Source organism: Perognathus longimembris, chromosome 1, assembly GCF_023159225.1.
Source record: "Perognathus longimembris pacificus isolate PPM17 chromosome 1, ASM2315922v1, whole genome shotgun sequence".
Lineage (NCBI taxonomy): Eukaryota > Metazoa > Chordata > Mammalia > Rodentia > Heteromyidae > Perognathus > Perognathus longimembris.
In genome coordinates this window covers 102281230-102298890 of record NC_063161.1, presented here as the reverse complement: position 1 = coordinate 102298890, position 17661 = coordinate 102281230, and the positions used below count along the sequence as shown (strand labels likewise).

Below are 17661 nucleotides of genomic sequence, written 5' to 3'. Positions count from 1 at the left end.
AAGAAACGCCTCAATAATAAAGGCAACATATGGAAAACCAATAGTCAACATTATACTGAAGGGGGAAAAAACATTTCTTCCAAAATCAGTAACCACTCTGGTTCATTATAGTTCTTGAATTCTTAAAGCAATAATACAGGAGCTCATAATAAAAGGGATGCAAATTTTAAAAGCCAAACTATTCTTATTTACAATGATGTTGGCACCATCACTGTAAACAAAATTGTATCTAATTTCAATTTATACCACAGACATAGTAACAAAAACAGCATTTTATAAGCACAGAAATGGAAGACCAGTAGACTTTGCAGAAGTAAGCATGCACATCTAGTTGTATGATCCTTGGTAAATGTGTCAAAAACAAATACTGGAAAATAGATATTAATGTCCATGCTAGAAAAAAATGGAATGTTGAAACTATATCCCAATATCTCACTCTACAAAAATCAACACAAATGGATCAAAGACTTACCAAGTCTTGAAAACTGGAAAAAAATTACATAAAAATTTGAAAAAGAGTAGCTTACTGGATTAAAAAAAAAACAAGTCAATGGATCAAAGATCTAAATGCAACTTTAAAACTACTAGTGGAAAACACACACATTTCAAAATTTAGACATAGAAAATAACTGTATAATATTTCAAAGGCTCAGCAATAATTGACAAATGGGATGATATTAAAATAAAAAGCTTATGCACTGCAAAGGAAACAAGTGTCAGAATGAAAAAATCAGACTATAGAATGGATGAAAACCTTTCCAGACTATTAATATACAGAACATAAAAACTCAAACACTAAATTAAACACCAAAAATTCAATCAATTAAAGAGCAAATAATTCAAATGAAGACTGACACACAGCCAATAAATCCATGAAAAACCTTGTTAGCCAGAGAAAATACAACGCAAAACAACACTGAAACTTCATCTATACAAGTCAGAATGGCTATTACCAAGAAAACAAAAAAAATGGGCAAGGATGCAGGAAAAAGGAAACCTGTGTAATATAGCAGCAACGTAATTAGTTCAGCCACTAGGGGAACTGATGATTCCTCAAAAAATAATTAAAAATAGAATTTCCATATGACAGCTATAACTACTTCTAGTTATATATCCAAAGTCAGCTTACTATGGAGATACCTACACACACATCACAGCACCATTCATGATATGTAAGTTATGGAATCAGCTCTGGTGAACATAAAAAAAAATGACTGATAAAAGAAAATGTGGTATACAAGTACAATGCATTTTTATTCAGCCAGATCAGAAAGTAAAATTAATGCTAGCAGTAAAATGCACAGAACTAGATCATATAAAAAAAATAAGCCAGTCTGACAAAGACAAGTATCCCATGTTTTCTTTCATATGTAGAACTTAAAGAAGAAAGGGACATGAAAGAAAAAAGAGACTATTAGGGAAAGGGGTAAACAAAAGGGTAAGAGGGTGAATATGACCAAAGTGCATGGGAAGATTATATCGATATTCATTAATATATCTAATAATAAAACATTACATACCATTCACTTAATTATTGCTATTAGCATATACTGTCCAAAAGCATTCCACTATGATATTTCCATATTGCATATAATATACTTTGTCAGCCTATGATTCTTCAGCTTTGTACAAACAAGCTAAAGATACAATGAAGAAGTTAACATAATGCCAGTAACTGAGCAAGGAGTTACTGATGCCAGGAACCATCCCAAGGAGGATAAATCCCCAGATGAAGGAATTTCCTCCTGTCTATAATAAACAGTTTAGACAAAATTTAAATAACAGAAGCTACCAATTATGATAAACAATTTCACATAACTTTAATGTATAATAATTCTTCCATGGCAAATTACAGTGCTTCAGGCAGCACATTTAAATAGCATAAAAAATACTTCCTAAAGCAAGTACACATGGAAGGATTTATATAAAGATGATAACATTACAATATAATATATACAAAATTACAGAATTCTAAGAAAAATGTCAAAAAATAACTTCAAGGAATACTTAATTGGTTAATTACTTACCTATTTCTAATGGAGAACCTGGTAAATAGGTACAGGATTAATTTCTTTTTATGTATACTCAGAATCAAAAGTTAAAACATTACATAAACCATCAGTGAAAAAGAAGCTTCATGTAAACTTGGAATTTCACAATAAGGTGGTCTTGCAAACTTAAGAATATGCTGTGAAATTTTTAAATTAGAAAAATGAAACACTTCAAAAGTTTTAACAAAATTCTCATAGTTGTTTTTAAAAACAAAATGTTACATACCTCAGAAAAATTCACTTTTAAGTAATTTAGTACGAAGTTTGGAAATCAAGCATACTGTGCAGTTGCTACTTTCAATTTGAAAAGTAATAGAATCAAAGTTATCTTATTGCTTACATAGATAATTGAAAAGACTTTATAAATTAAAGTATATTTAAATTTTATCAAAGAATCTACTTAATTTAAAAAAAAATCTAATAGTCTCTCATTTTATATGATTTCTGCATCTAATTACCTACTAAAATTACTTAAAGAATGGAAACAGCATTCTTGCCTTTCCTTCTCCAACCCAACAATCAGAAGTCTTAAGTAAAAGTTTTTTTTAAATGTCATATACCACTGCAAATAAGAACACTTTTTTCTTTTACCAAAATGTTAGACATCTTAAATTTTGTATAAATAACACACACAAAAAAACCCTATCACATTTTATTTTATATACTGTATCTAAAATGGAGTAGCACTAGAACAGATGACAACACAAACAATCCTTTATATTTATTTAAAAATATGTATTCTCTCTTCTTTTAAAAGACATACAATATGAACTTTCTACTGGCATTCTGATATAAAATTAACAAGCATACTTTTTTCATCAATTTGCCTCATTCCTCCATTGAATATGAGACTCTAACAAAGGGAATCTCTTCTGTAACTGTAATAAAAAGTTCAGTCTCTAGATATTATGTCCTAGCTATTTTATGGCTTATGCTTACATTTAATAATGGATGACCACAGGTCTCAAAGACTAAAGAATCTTATTGGCAGTCAAGAGCTCAAAGGATGACAACATTCCTAACATTCTTATTCTCAAAAATGTAAAAGAATACTATTCATTATAGTCTTGGAAAAAAAATTGGAGATATTTCTATTTAAAAAGCATATTCACCACAAACAGATACAAGAGAAACAAATAAGAAAATAGATTGTGCTATTTTTTTATAAGCTTGTTTCATTTCAAAATGTATTCTTTAGGGTTAGGGAAATTTCCTATACAAATAAAATAGACTTTTGTTCCCTTTGCTTTGAAAAATATTTACAATACATGGAACTATAAGCCATAAATTATAGACCTGCTAAATATTGTCAAATAGTGGTTTGGATGAACAAAAGCAAAAATGGTGCTACTCAATTTTCTGAGCACATTAATTTGTTGGTACAGTGACGTTATTGTAGATCAATTGTGGAAAAATTAGAAAACATTACTAATGACCACTAGCCCTTGTGTAAATCACACAAGATGCCAAAGTATAATACACATAGTGGTAAAAACTGTATTTTGTGCATATTCAACATGGCAAAATTTACATTGTAATTTTTCATCTCTCAAATCTCTAAGTTGAAAAATGCTATTTTTGCCTTTGACAGAGAAGGAGATATACTGGCTGATAAAATTCATGAAACTTTACAAAATTTCTTATTCAAGATTTTCCATCAAAGTCATGTACAGATGGCTGCATGAAAAAAAACACTAAACTTTGAAAGTTTTGAGCAGCTATTTTCACATCTCTTCTGGCTAGCATTATGATTTATGTAATAATGATAAATGATAATAGTCCACAGCAATGTGAAATACAAAACTTTGTTCTGGATGTCTGCTTTGGTCTCGGTGTGCATGTAGTTCATTTCTTTCATCCAGCCATGCTGTCCCGTATCTGATCTACCCGATATGCTAGGTCCCTGAAGGAGGGGCGCTGATTAACATTATTATTCCAGCATTCTGTCATGATCAAATAAATCTGTAAAAATAAAAAATAAACCACATTTACAATGAGTACAAAGCCCTTGATAGGAGAAATTAATTTGGAATTCCCACTTGATTTTTTAATACTGGGCATGTGTCATAATTAAATCTTGATCCACAGTGACTTGCTTATGTTATTTATCTAAGAGCTCAGTAATTTCTGTGATCTCTTGAGTAAAAAGGAAAAGACAATGCATGATTGCTGTGGACTGAAAAACATCATTAGCTGGGTACTGGTGGCTCAAGTCTATAATCCTAGCTATTCAGGAGGACTCAGGAGATCTGGGAATCATGATTGAAAGCCAGCCTATGCAGAAAGCCCATGAGACTTTTTTTCAACAATGAGGCTTGAAGTCAGGGCCTGGGTAAGTTCTTGACCACTTTTGCTCACAGCTAGCACTCTACCACTTTGAGTTACAACTCCACTTCTGATTTCTGAGTAGTTAACTGGAGATGAAAGTCTCATGGGCAGATTTATTTCTGCCTGGGGTGGCTTCAAACCTCACCCTCAAATTTCAGCCGCTTTAGCAGCTAGGATTACAGGCATGAGCCAATAGCACCCTGCAGCCCATAAGAGTTTTTTTTAACTCTAATTAAGAACCAAAAGAAGCTGGGTGCCAGTGGCTCATACTTGTAATCCTAGCTACTAAGGAGGCTGAGATCTGAGGATCACGGGTCAAAGCCAGCCCAATCAGGAAAGTCTGTGAGACTCTCATCTCCACTCTCATCACCAGAAAACTAGAAGTGGATCTGTGGTTCAAAGTGATAGAGCTCTAGAGTTGAGTTGAAGAGCTTAGGGACATCGCCCAGGCCTAGGCCCATGCCAAGAGTTGAAGCCCCAAGACTGACCACTCCCCAAAAGAAACACATACACACACACGGGGGGGGGGCGCACACATTGTTACCTCATCTGGGCATCCATCTGGTCTTGGTAATCTCCCATTATTCTTTAGAAGTTCTATCAAATGGAATACAATCATCTGTCCTTGTTTATCATTACCAATCATACGCATAAACTCCTGAAATACAAGTCTACTTTTCAGTAATTTGACAAATACAATAAATATATAATCATACTTACAGGAAGTACAAATTAAAATATAACTTATTTCATATCACTTTAGCAAAATACCCTACAAATATAGTATCCAATATGGCAAATGATATACCCCTATGCACTATTGTTTCCAGCTTTCTGGAAATTATTTTGAAACCATCAAAGTCTTTACTAGCCCACTACCTCTTACTTATAATTGTATCTTTATTCTAATATAATAGCCAGAGATAAACATAAATATTTATGTTAAGAATGCTCACTGAAGTGTTATATAGAATGACTGAAAAACAGAAAATGATTATATATGTAAAACTAGAACTGGGGCTGGGAATATGGCTTAGTGGTAGAGTGCTCGCCTTGCATGCATGAAGCCCTGTGTTTGATTCCTCAGCACCACATAAAACAGAAAAAGCTACAAGTAGCACTGTGGCTCAAGAGGTAGAGTGCTAGCCTTGACCAAAAAAAAAAAAAAGAAGCCAGGGACAGTGCTCAGGCCCTGAGTCTAAGCCCCAGGACTGGCAAAAAATAAAATAAAACTAGAAATACATATATATATACACATATATATATAAACCAGAAATATATAACTATAATGGAATGTTACCCAACAATAATATATAAAATATAATATAATGTAAAATAATATATGCAGTAAAGATTTACTAATGTAGTGAAAAACTCACAAATGTAATACTTAATAAAATGCGAGGATAGCAAACTATATAGCATGGTATTCATTTTAAGAAACTGCTTTTTCATAAATTTTACTCTATTTAAAATTTGGAAAATAGTGGAGGAAAATGTATCACAACGTTAACATGGTTGCCTTTGAGTACTTGTATTAGGGATGATTTTTGCTTTTTCATATTTTTCTATATTGAAAGAAATCTATAATAAATAGTAATATTTACATTGAAAGATTTATTCTTTTTTTTTTTGTTTGTTTTTAAAAAAAACAAACCCTTGTGTCGAGGGCTGACTTTCAATAGATCGCAGCGAGGGAGCTGCTCTGCTACGAAAGATTTATTCTTAATTGTATAATCATTTCTAGAACGAATGACATCACTGAACAAACTTAAAATATTAATAGAAGAGTGATAGTTTAGAGGTAGCCTTTTTCTAAATGTTAGTATGCTGGAAGCTTCATCCCTAATGTGGCAGAGGGAGGGGCCTAGTGTAAGATAATTAGGTCATTAAGGGTATAAGTTTGGGAATGGGATTAATCCTAACAAGATATTAATGCTAGTCTCAGAGTGTCTCAGTTCTCAAGAGAATACACTGTTTTACAGAAGAGCAAGACTGGCCCCTTCTGGCTCTCTAGCTTCAAGTGTTATAATAAGCTTGCTTCAGCATGTTAATTCTCTTTCTGTCTACCTATCTGTTATGTTGTGATACAGCAAATGGGTCCTCCACTGGAGGCTGGAATAGATGAGATCGTTTGATACTGAACTTTTGGTCTCCAAAAGCAATAAGCTTTTCATTACAAAGTACTTTCCCTTTCATTACAAAGTACTCCGTATCAGATCTTTTGTTCAATTCCAAATGGATCAAAGATCTCGAAGTAAAATCAGACAGCCTGAAAATACTACAAGAAGGAATAGGAGAAATGCTTGGATTCCTTGGCACAGGACAAAACTTCCTTAACAAAGGACCATAAATGCAACAAATCAAAGAAAGGTTGGACAAATGGGACTGCATCAATCTGCAGAGCTTCTGCAGGGCAAAGGACATAGCCTGCAAGATAAACAGAAAGCCCACAGACTGGGGGAAAATCTTTACCAGCCATACAATGGACAAAGGCTGCATATCTAAAATATAAGCAGAATTCAAAAAATTAAATTCCTCCAAAACAAATCCTCAAAGAATCAATGGCCCCTTCAACAAATGGGCCAAAGACCTAAAAAGAGACTTCTCTGAAGAGGAAATGAGAATGGCCAAGAGACACATGAAGAAGTGCTCTACATCACTGGCCATAAAAGAAATGCAAATCAAAACAACATTGAAATTCCACCTCACCCCAGTAAGAAAATGGACTAACACAAGAAAATACACTACATAGCGCTGTAAACTTTCCACTTAAAAAATTAAATGTGGTGAATAAACTTAGGGTGTTTTCATAGAAACTGCCTTTAAATAAGCAATAAGAGGCTCTAAAATCAGGTCACGGCTTACTCTTTCCATAAAGCCTTTCTCATGGTTAAAGAAGGAAGGGTAGTAATGAAATAAAGAAGCACACTGACCACTGGTGGACTTTTACTCTTCTCAATATATGTGAAAAGTTCATACAAAACCACTCCAAAGCTCCAAACATCTGAGGCCACAGAAAACTTGCTCTCTGTCAGTGACTCTGGAGCATACCTGTAATACATAAAGAACATATAAAAGTTACTTGATGTGCCGTCATGATTTTAATCTCTTGGAGAGATTAAATTTATATAGTATATACTTTCAAACTCATCAGTCTAAAACATATCTCTATAATAAAAGTAAACTCAATAATGGAAACAAGATATTCATCGACCACAGGCCAAAACTCTCTTGGATAGTACTCTATTAAAAACCTGTTGTATTAAGCAAGGCACTAGAGTGCCTCAAGCCTGAAATTCTGGCTATTCAGGAGGCTGAGATATAAGGACTAAGATTCAAAATCAGTCCAAGCAGAAAACCAGAGACCAGCAAAAAACCAGAAGTAGAGGTGTGGCTCAAGTTGCCGAGTGCCAGCCTTGAACACAAAAGCCTATCAGGAACATGAGGTTCTGAGTTCAAGCTCCAGTGTGGGCACAAACATAAGCCAACCAACCAACAAATAAATAAATATCTCTGTATTACAAAAAGGCATCAACACAGCAGAAATCAGACTGCTATTCTCAGAAGAGCTTCCTTATAATGCTGACTTGAGTAGTACCTCCCAGGCACTTTTTATAATTCTTGAAATAAGAGGGACTCACTCTTCTCCCATTTAAAGAACTTCTCTTTAATAGTATCATCCACCTGGGGCTGGGGATATAGCCTAGTGGCTAGAGTGCCTGCCTCGGATACAGGAGGCCCTAGGTTCGATTCCCCAGCACCACATATACAGAAAACTGCCAGAAGCGGCGCTGTGGCTCAAGTGGCAGAGTGCTAGCCTTGAGCGGGAAGAAGCCAGCGACAGTGCTCAGGCCCGGAGTCCAAGGCCCAGGACTGGCCCCCCCAAAAAAAAAAATAGTATCATCCACCTAAATGCTAAAGATTTCTGAATTTATAACTATGGTTTTGATCTTTAATTCTCCAAACATACCCAACATTTTCACATTAAATGTCTAAAGGCAAACACAACACCATTCCCACCTTTCCAAATCCTGTTGATTATTTTACTTTCTTCATACAATGATTAATGTCAAAATCTGTTTGACTTTGAGTTTTGTTTTTCCCAGTATTGGAAAATAAATGCAGGCCCCCTACACAGATACTGTATCAGCCTCTTTTTTGATAGCTGTTTTCAAGGTAGGTTATTGCTTTATGCTCAGGCCAGTATGGGCTTCAATCTTTCTATTTATGCTTCCCCATGTCCCAGTATGACAGGCACATGCATTACATCCAACCATTGTGCTTCCCCAGTAGCTGAGATGGCGTCTCATGAGCTTCTTTTAGCCCATGTTGGCCTCAAACCATTATGCCCTGATCTCTTAAGTAGCATCTTAAGTAGCTAGGATTATACCAAGCTGGAGATCTTAAGAATTAGTTTTACTCTTCACTTCAGTGTCTAATGAGCTACTAATTCCTTAGATCCTTATGACTACTATGGAGATTGGCAAACCAGGTACAAAGTTAACCATGAGACAGATGGCATAAAGATTGCCCAAATGGTACTCTGTAGTAAGAACAGAATAAGGATCCTCTATTGTGGTTCAAAGCCAGCCAAGCAGGAAAATTGTGAGACTCTTATCTCCAATTAACCACCAGGAAACCAAAAGTAATGATGTGGTTCAAAGTGCTAGAGCACTAGCCTTGAGTGAGAAAGCTCAGGGACAGTGCCCAGTCCCTGAGTTCAAGCCCCACTGGGGCGAGGGCGGGGGAAAGAATAAGGATCCTCTATGGGCCTAAAACTATGCTTTAATGATCTTTAAAACTACTTAAGTAGAAGCTTTTCCTCGAGTTCCTTTTCCCTTTTTTATTATCTTTAGTTGTACTAAGGGGTTTTAATTCAACAAGTCAGTGGATGAGTAAGATGTAACTTTTACCACTTTTCAATAAAATTGAAAAGGAATGGCCAGATTTGATGGCTCATGCCTATAACCCCAACTACTAGTGAGGAAAAGACGGGGAGGACTGAGGTTTAAGGCTAGCCAGGCAAAATTAATGAGACCCCTTACCATATCAATAAATAAGTCAATTATGGTCATATTTCTGTGATCTCATCTAGGTGGGAAGCATAGTATAGGTAGAATTGTGAACTGAGCAAAAATGTGAAAAATAAAGCCAAAAAGGGCTGAGATGTGGCTCAAATGCTATAGTACCCTAACTATGAGGGCCTGAGTTCAGACCCCATAGTTCTATTTTAAAAAAGGCAGAGGGGGAAGGAAGAGGAGGAGGAGGAGAAAGAAACTGCCAGCTAGCAGGTACTTCTCAGGGCTTGGATGCTGTCTCTTGCCTTTGTGCTCAAGGCTAGAACTCTCCCCTTGTGCCACAGCTCCATTTTCAGCTTTTTGGTGATTAACTGGAGATAAGAATCTCAGGACTGTCCTGCCTGGCTGGTTTTGAATCATGATCTTTGGACCTCAGCCTCCTGAGTAGCTAGGATTACAGACATCAGCCACTGGTACCCAGCTCTGGGAACTATTTTTATAACCAAATGAATCTATTCATTTACAACTGCCTCATAATTTGAAACTTTTTGAGTACCAGGTGAGTGACATGTTTGGATTTCAGAGGTGTTTTTTTGAGTTTACAGATTTTCAATCTGTAATAATAATAACATACTTTGAAGGTTGTTATGAGGCCTAAATATAAAATAATAAATAAAATAAATATAAATAAAATGTTTACTATTATTAAGCATTAATAAATATATAGTAAAAATAAGAAATATTAACTTTGTGCTACATAATTCTATTTTATATTGTTTAAAAATACTTTGCTCACCAGAATATGGGACTTTCACCAGGTTCTTTAACTTTGTAGTATTCTTTGTCTTGTGGCAAGACTTTGGTTAATCCAAAATCTCCAATTTTAACTCTGTTCTCATTCTCTACCAATATATTTCTTGTTGCCAGATCCCTGTGGATATATCTTTTTGTACCAAGATACTCCATACCCTGTGGAGAAAATAAAATTTTTCTTGTAGGTGTATAAGCATAACTTAAATGGTCTTGTTCCTTCAATTCCTTTTATTAGTTAAGGAAAAGTTTATAGGATTTCTAAATTAGTTCAACATGCCCAGTTCATCCACAACAAATAACTAGGATGTTAAGATACCTTGCATATCTGAGATGTATACTGCAGAAGTTTTTTGTGATCTATCCGTTCTTTATGTTTTTGAAGATAGTCTCGTAAACTTCCATAAGGTAAATACTCCATAATTAATCTTAGATTACGTCGGCCTTTTAATGCACAAATGGAACATAATATGTTACTACTTTGTTATATTTTATTGATGAAAGTAAGGGAGAAAAGCATATATAAAAGTCATATATATACACATATATACACGTTCATCCATATATGTGTATATATGCGCTTAGATATGAGAAATCGTTATTACAAATGAGAAGTAATTAGTTGTTTAAAACACAAGCTTTTTTTTGTTCTTGTTAGTTTACTATTCATCAGGAATGAGCAATTAATACAATTAATTTTTTACACATTTATAGTGGAAATAACAGTTTTAAGTTTTTAACCTCCAGACCATCAGAATGGAAAGCCAACTTCAGCAAGGACAAAAGGGATTGGTCTGCATCTGTTATCTTTGTAAACTGACAGTGCCTGTTAGAAAGGCTTTCAAGAGAGGGTAGCTTTGAAACCAGTTTTAATCTTCTCTTGTCTGATTCCAAAGACTGTGAAAATATGAAATAGGATATATATGTGAGATTCTGCTTGGCAGGCTTTCAAAATAAAGTAATGATTATTTTCATACTGCTAAAATGATTATTCTATGCCTTAAAATTTAGTGATGATTTTAACTAAAATGCCCTTTTTTTTCAATTCCAAAGTTTTTGGTTTTAAAAAAAAAAGCTTTAAAAGTTATAGACTTCTGTGACTTTCGGCTAACCCATAAAACCTTATTTTTTCATCTATGTTAAACAAGTATATCTCTTTTAAAAATAATATAACCCCTCTCTTTACTTTGACAATAAAGAAGAAAAAAGTGGTAAGGAGAATGACTGATTAACCAGCTAACAATTTCCTGAGCCTATGATCACCACACTCCATCTCTAGTCATTTAGAATACATCTCTCTGGCACTGGCATGTGCTAAGCCCAGATCTTCTGACAGTTTTATGTTTCCATTACCATTTGAATTTAAAAGTTTCATACCAGCACTGTAACACACTCCTTTGTACTTCACAATGTTGTCATGCTGCAAGGATTTCAAGATTTCAATTTCCCTTTCAAAATCTCTGAGGTGCTCTTCAGTACTGTGCTGGAGCTTTTTAACAGCCACCACCTCCCCAGTGTTGTCCTGCAGAGGGTCATATCGGCACATCTCCACACTTCCAAAATTACCCTAAACAACACAATATATTAGGCTGTAAATATTAAGTTTTTCAGTATGTTACTAATAAATTCTAATTGTACATGAAATCTCAAGAGCTAGAAGTAATGGTCATATCTCTAAGCTGTTATCTGGCAAGTTTTAGTGCAAGAAAATGAAATATGATTTCAATAAGTTGGCATATAAAATTTAACTTCTTCAAAAGGAATTATGCTGAAATATAAATTACTTGAAAATGCATTCATACAAATCATGAACCATTTACTAATTCAAGTCAAAAGTAATGCTAGAAGATTCCTAAATTTTTATCACTCACTGTCAGGAGGAAATTTCCTTATTTACAATATTCCCTTTGATATCATTAACAGTGATGAGTGGAATAAGGGTCTGATATGGACTGTGTTCCTCTAAAATATTTATGATGAAGCTCAAATCCCCAATGTGCCTTGGAAATAGAGACTTACATAGAAGTGATAAGGTTAAATTGAGACACAAGAAAAAAACAGAAACAGAGCTAGAAAAAATCTTCACTAGAAACCAAACCCTGGTAGGCCTCTGATCTTGTGACTTTTGAGCCTTTAGAACTGTAAAAACTAATAATGCTTGTTGTTTGAGTCAATCATTCTATGGCATTATAGTAGCCCAATCAAACTTACAGTCAGTACAGTCTGCTTTTAGACACTAAGGTACTTTAAGCCCACAGTGGTGCAAGCCTGTGATCCTAGCTACTCAGGGAGGCTTAGATCTGAGGACTGAGGTTCAAAGCCAGCCCAGGCAGAAAAGCACGTAAGACTCCAATTAACTACCACAATAAACTGGAAGTGGAGCTGTGACTCAGGTAGTAGAGTGCTAGCCTTGAGTAAAAAAGCTTGGAAACAGCATCTAGGCCCTGAGTTCAAGCCCCAGGACCAGCACACACACAAAAAAGAAGGCATTTAAGACTATGGAATGTGTGTGTGTATGTGTGTCTGTGTGTGTATGTGTGTGTGTAATGATATATATAGCTGATATATATAATTATGTATGTAATTGATATTTATCTATCTCTCTATATATAGCTGATACACAGAGAGAAAGATATGGTTTTAAGGAAATTCACTCTTAAGACATTATCTACATAGGATTGGTAAACTAGTATGTAACATTCAAAAGTAAAGTATAGCATTTTGGTATCAATCCCAATTAGTGTATTTTAGATGTTATTGTATTCTCCAGGAATGTAGATTTTGAGCAACTTTATTTCTAGTTATGTACTTGAAGTTTACATCTTTAAAATCTAGACTTCATATGCAATTACATCTATAATTATGTAATTTAGAAGGATACAAGGTGGATAAGACCTAGGACTAAGGCCAAACAGAACAGAGCTAGAATTTGGTGTCACTGTTACCTTCATAATTCAATTCCTTCTCTGAACATTTTTTTCTCCTTAAAATGGAGACAGTAAAATGTCTATCTCAAACTGGTATTTTTGAGAAATTATTTCAAAATAACATCTTATAATCAACAATGAGAAATTAAGAGTTTTTATATCCTTTCCTCTGAGTCAACCATGTTCCTAGATTCCTGACTCAAAAAACTGAAGATAATAAGTGGTGCTTTTGGCTTTTAAATTTAAGGGTAATCTGCTATGCGACAATATGCACCTAATGTGCCCTAATACCTGAACTTTTTGTTCTCATTGCTACATTACTCCAAAGATTCCCAAGAGTATTTTTAAAACAAAGATAAATGAGCAGAGTATTAATATTGCTAAGCCAATATTTTATTGTAACCTTCAATGTTTAGCTCTAGAAAGCTCAATTTGGGACTTTTAGTTTAATTTTAAGGCTTAAATGTATCTGTATCTATATCTATATCTTCTGTATCTATATCAAAATCTAATTCATAACAATAAATAATCTGGAAGCCTATACCTATGCAAGCAAAGCTTGGAGAAATGGGAGTTTGGACCTTCTAAAATGAGCCTTTTCCAGTCTTAGAACTTGTAGGCTACCATGACTATGACCCTTTACTGGAGACTGTCTCAGTGATCTTTGTTTAATGTTTTAGGCAGTAAGCAGTCAGATTATTACCATCCTCTTGAAGATGCTCATTGTACATTATGCATGACAGGCTCTGAGATGTTCTTCAGCAATGAAAGTTGTTTAATATAAAAATTTACTAATATCTGACAATTAAGCCTTTTTTTCTACAGATAACACTTAAATTACTGTCAAAAAAGATTTTAAAGGTTCTCCAAAGCCTCTAGACTTTCATACACAATGAGACTAAAGGAGGATATTCTTAGGAGAACACGAAGACACAATGCCTAGGTGCATCTGATCATATAAAGTATATTTATCTAAATGAACTCCAGGAAATGGAAATGAGATTTTTTTTCCTGGTTGGTATTTTTTTTCCTTTTCTTTTTGTCTTGTTTGTTCATTTATGTGTCTTTTGAAGGGTGAAAGGTGGAGGGCACAGAAATGGAAGGACAAAGGGTGAATGAATAGAGCAGTGGTACTCACTAGACACTAACTTGAAAATGGAAGTATACAACTTGTGAATAGACACAGGAGGGAAAAACTGGGAGAAAGTGAGACAAGGGGTGACACTGACCAAAAAGAAATGTACTCATTACCTGATTCATGTAACTGTAACCTCTCTGTATATCACCTTTACAATAAAAATTTTAAAAAAGAAAAAGATTCTCCAATGCTTTTTGTCTTCCTAAATAAAGTGTTGTATGACCATACTCTATTTGAAAAACTTGTCATAATTTACCTTCCCAAGTTGCTGTAGAAATTTCAAGTGTCTCTCTTCAAACTGTGTAGGGTCCCTGTCTTCAAAAGCACCAGAAAACCCTAGGGCACCTATCCTCATGTTTGGTAACATATCATTTTCTGTTAATAGTTCATAATCTAGAGAAATAAAGAATATCACTTTCTTAGGTTGGAAAATACATTCTCTGGGTGAAATCAATACATATTCATATTACATATTGGTAAAATAATCAGAATGCGTTAGAAACACTAAGTAATATAGGGAAACTAAAATTGGTTTATAGATTATATTAAAAGGAACTTTATTTCTCATAACCTGGTAGGTATTGCAGAAAAATCTTGCAAAGGAAAAATGATTACATTCCAAAAAGGTAGTTTTAATATTCATATAGTAAGGTTAAAATGTACAGCACTGAAGTACTTCTTAAATATATGCATAACTTTAGGTCAATATCTAAAAGGAGGCGAGAACAAGTAAGTCTACCCAGTGTTTAGAAAGCCAATTATAAAATAAAGAGCTTTTAGTAAAATGTCAAAAATCAAGAGTTATTAAATAGTCAATATAGTGAAATAAACATCTTCTCATTAACTGGAAGACTGAAAATTAGCTGGAGTCTAATATTTCCATGCCATAGGCATAAATTGTATTTTTCTTCTCATTTAAAGGAATAAACAAAGGAATCAATAAAATTATGTTACTGAAGGAGAAAGGGACTTTAAAAAATACTTCTCAGTAAAGGAGATTAGAATATGCACCAAGTATGAGAAGTTATGTTAGTATAAGAAAAAAATCTTAGAAGATATCAAAGAACATCTTGGAAGAGACTGCAAAATTAGTAAAGAGTCACTGAATATAATAAAGATAGAAAGACAAGTGATCAATAGGCTCTCGCAACAACACATACCTGGAGTAAATAAACTGTTAAGATCCCTTATGATGGCTCTGAAAGAAGGCCTGAAGTCTGATTCATAATCCATACAATTATTTATAAGATTGGCTAATTCTGTCCACTTTGGTGCAGGAAGCTGGTGCCTATCTTCATAGAATTGAAGCTTCTATAGTTAAAGAACCAAAAACTGAGAATAAACTGTACAATACTTTATCAACTTTCTTTTTAAAATGAGATGGGCTAAGAAATACCAAATCATGTAAAAGAAATATAAAGGATGACAAAGTAATTCTACCTTCATATTCTGTATTAACTTACTCTTTGAGAATCAAGAGCACTCAGAGGCTTATCTCCTCCACTGCAGATTTCCCACAAGGTGGTACCAAAACTCCATTTGTCTGTTGCCAAATTTAGATTTTTAGGATTTTCAATGCATTCAGGTGGTACCCATGGTATTCTCTCCTGAAGAACTTTTAAATAACAGGAACAAAGGATAAATAATCTCCATAAAACCATTATCCTATAGGCAAATAATTGTCAAATTCATCAAGTCCCTTTTTAACTAGAGAAGGACTATCCCTGATTATGTACACATAAACTTAAGAGCTTTTGGTTTATCTAATTCGCTGTGTCAGTTTTAGCAATAAGGGCATGGAAAGGCATAAATAAAAGCTGAGTAATTTGCTTAAAGTCATACAATCTGTTAGCAGCATGGATAGAATTAGAATCATGTACAATAAATTCCACAACAACTAAACTTTTTTTCCATTACACAATAGTGTCTCAATGGGCATATCATTATCTCTACTGCTTCTCATTAATCCTGACCCCATTTTCATTTATAAAATTTGTCCTAAAACTATCTCTCAACCTTTTTTTTTCACAATAAGTAGTAAAACTAGTGGTGACAAAAGTTTTAATAAGTTAAGATCAATGGCTAGTATAACTTGAAGAAGAACAAAGTCCACAGGCATTTATCATTACCACAGATGAATGACTAAATTATTTTGAAGTACTATAGGTATGGAATTGATACAGAGTTCTGCTCAGATAATGGAATTTCTAAGGTTCATTACAGCACTACAAAGAAATCAAAGAAAAAGGAAGCAAAAGAACTCTGACTTCCAGGTATTCTGACACACATCAATGAATAGGTAAGAATGAGGGATAATGTGCAATATATTTTTGTATGTTTTGATAAAGTAACCCAAATATTTTGCTGTTTAAACAAGGCATTGGGGAAGTAGGGGTGTGGCTCAAATAAGTGGTAAAGTGCCAGCCTTGAGTGAAAATGCTAAGCAAGAGTCTAAGTCTGAATTCAGGTCCTACTACCAACACAAATGAATAAATAAATAAATAGCATTAAAAAGAATATTGGTTTCTTTCTCCTTTTCCAAATAAATATATTTATTTTCTATTCAAATAAAGCATCTTTCCCCAAGTACTAGGTCTAAGACTGTGCAAAATTTCTTCCTTATGTTGCTGTCATACTATAGTCTTCACTGTTGGATAAGCTACCAAGTAACATAGTCTCAAATAGAATACTGCATAAACTGATTTTTAAAAGTCTACATTTAAAACACTCAATTAGAAAAAATAGCTCAGATAGTGAGACAGAATAGCAATGTTGTTTGGATTCTTCAAAACCTTAACTATTTAACTAAAAATTATACTTTTAACTTATTGTGTTAAACAAAATTATCAGATGTAAAAAGGTTTTGTTTTAATTTGTTTTTTGCAGTCCTGGGGCTTTGACTCAGGGCCTGAGCACTGTCCCTGGCTTCTTTTTGCTCAAGGCTAGCAAGCACTCTACCACTTGAGCCACAGTGCCACTCCTGGCCTTTTCTTTTTATGTGGTGCTGAGGAATGGAACCCAGGGCTTCATGCATACAAGGCAAGCACTCAACCACTAAACCATATTCCCAGCCTGTAAAATGGTTTTTTTAAGCAACTTTCAAAGACATCAAATTAGCTGAATAAGATTTAGGGGCTTGATATATCTTTTCAAACAGCTTGAGAACAGTTTGAGAAATGGTAATATTAAAATAAATAAAATTGCATTTCCACATGTAACTAGGGATAAAATTGTTTTAAAAAATTATCTCAAGTCAATGATGACAATGTCTCTAAGAAAAGACAGAGACCAGGATGTACCTATAACTTAATTGAAATTGCTACAAGTGCTAGATACATGTTATTATTAATCAAAAGCACATGAGTAATAGAAAGTTCAAGGAAAAG

At 34.1% G+C, this 17661-nt stretch overlaps 1 protein-coding gene across 2 annotated transcripts in view; it reads right to left on the bottom strand.

The window, feature by feature from the left end:
* Window positions 1-1803: 1803 nt before the first annotated feature.
* Jak2 (Janus kinase 2) overlaps window positions 1804-17661 on the bottom strand; it is a 49720-nt gene continuing 33862 nt past the window's right edge. For both annotated transcript variants that reach the window (XM_048331078.1, XM_048331809.1), the window contains 9 exons: window positions 15739-15890; window positions 15436-15586; window positions 14532-14668; window positions 11588-11777; window positions 10530-10654; window positions 10197-10369; window positions 7316-7433; window positions 4924-5037; window positions 1804-4013 (listed from right to left, as the gene is read on the bottom strand). In XM_048331078.1, the coding sequence (XP_048187035.1) occupies window positions 3906-4013; window positions 4924-5037; window positions 7316-7433; window positions 10197-10369; window positions 10530-10654; window positions 11588-11777; window positions 14532-14668; window positions 15436-15586; window positions 15739-15890 (1268 nt within the window). In that variant the 3' untranslated portion in view covers window positions 1804-3905. The remainder of the gene's footprint in view (window positions 4014-4923; window positions 5038-7315; window positions 7434-10196; window positions 10370-10529; window positions 10655-11587; window positions 11778-14531; window positions 14669-15435; window positions 15587-15738; window positions 15891-17661) is intronic.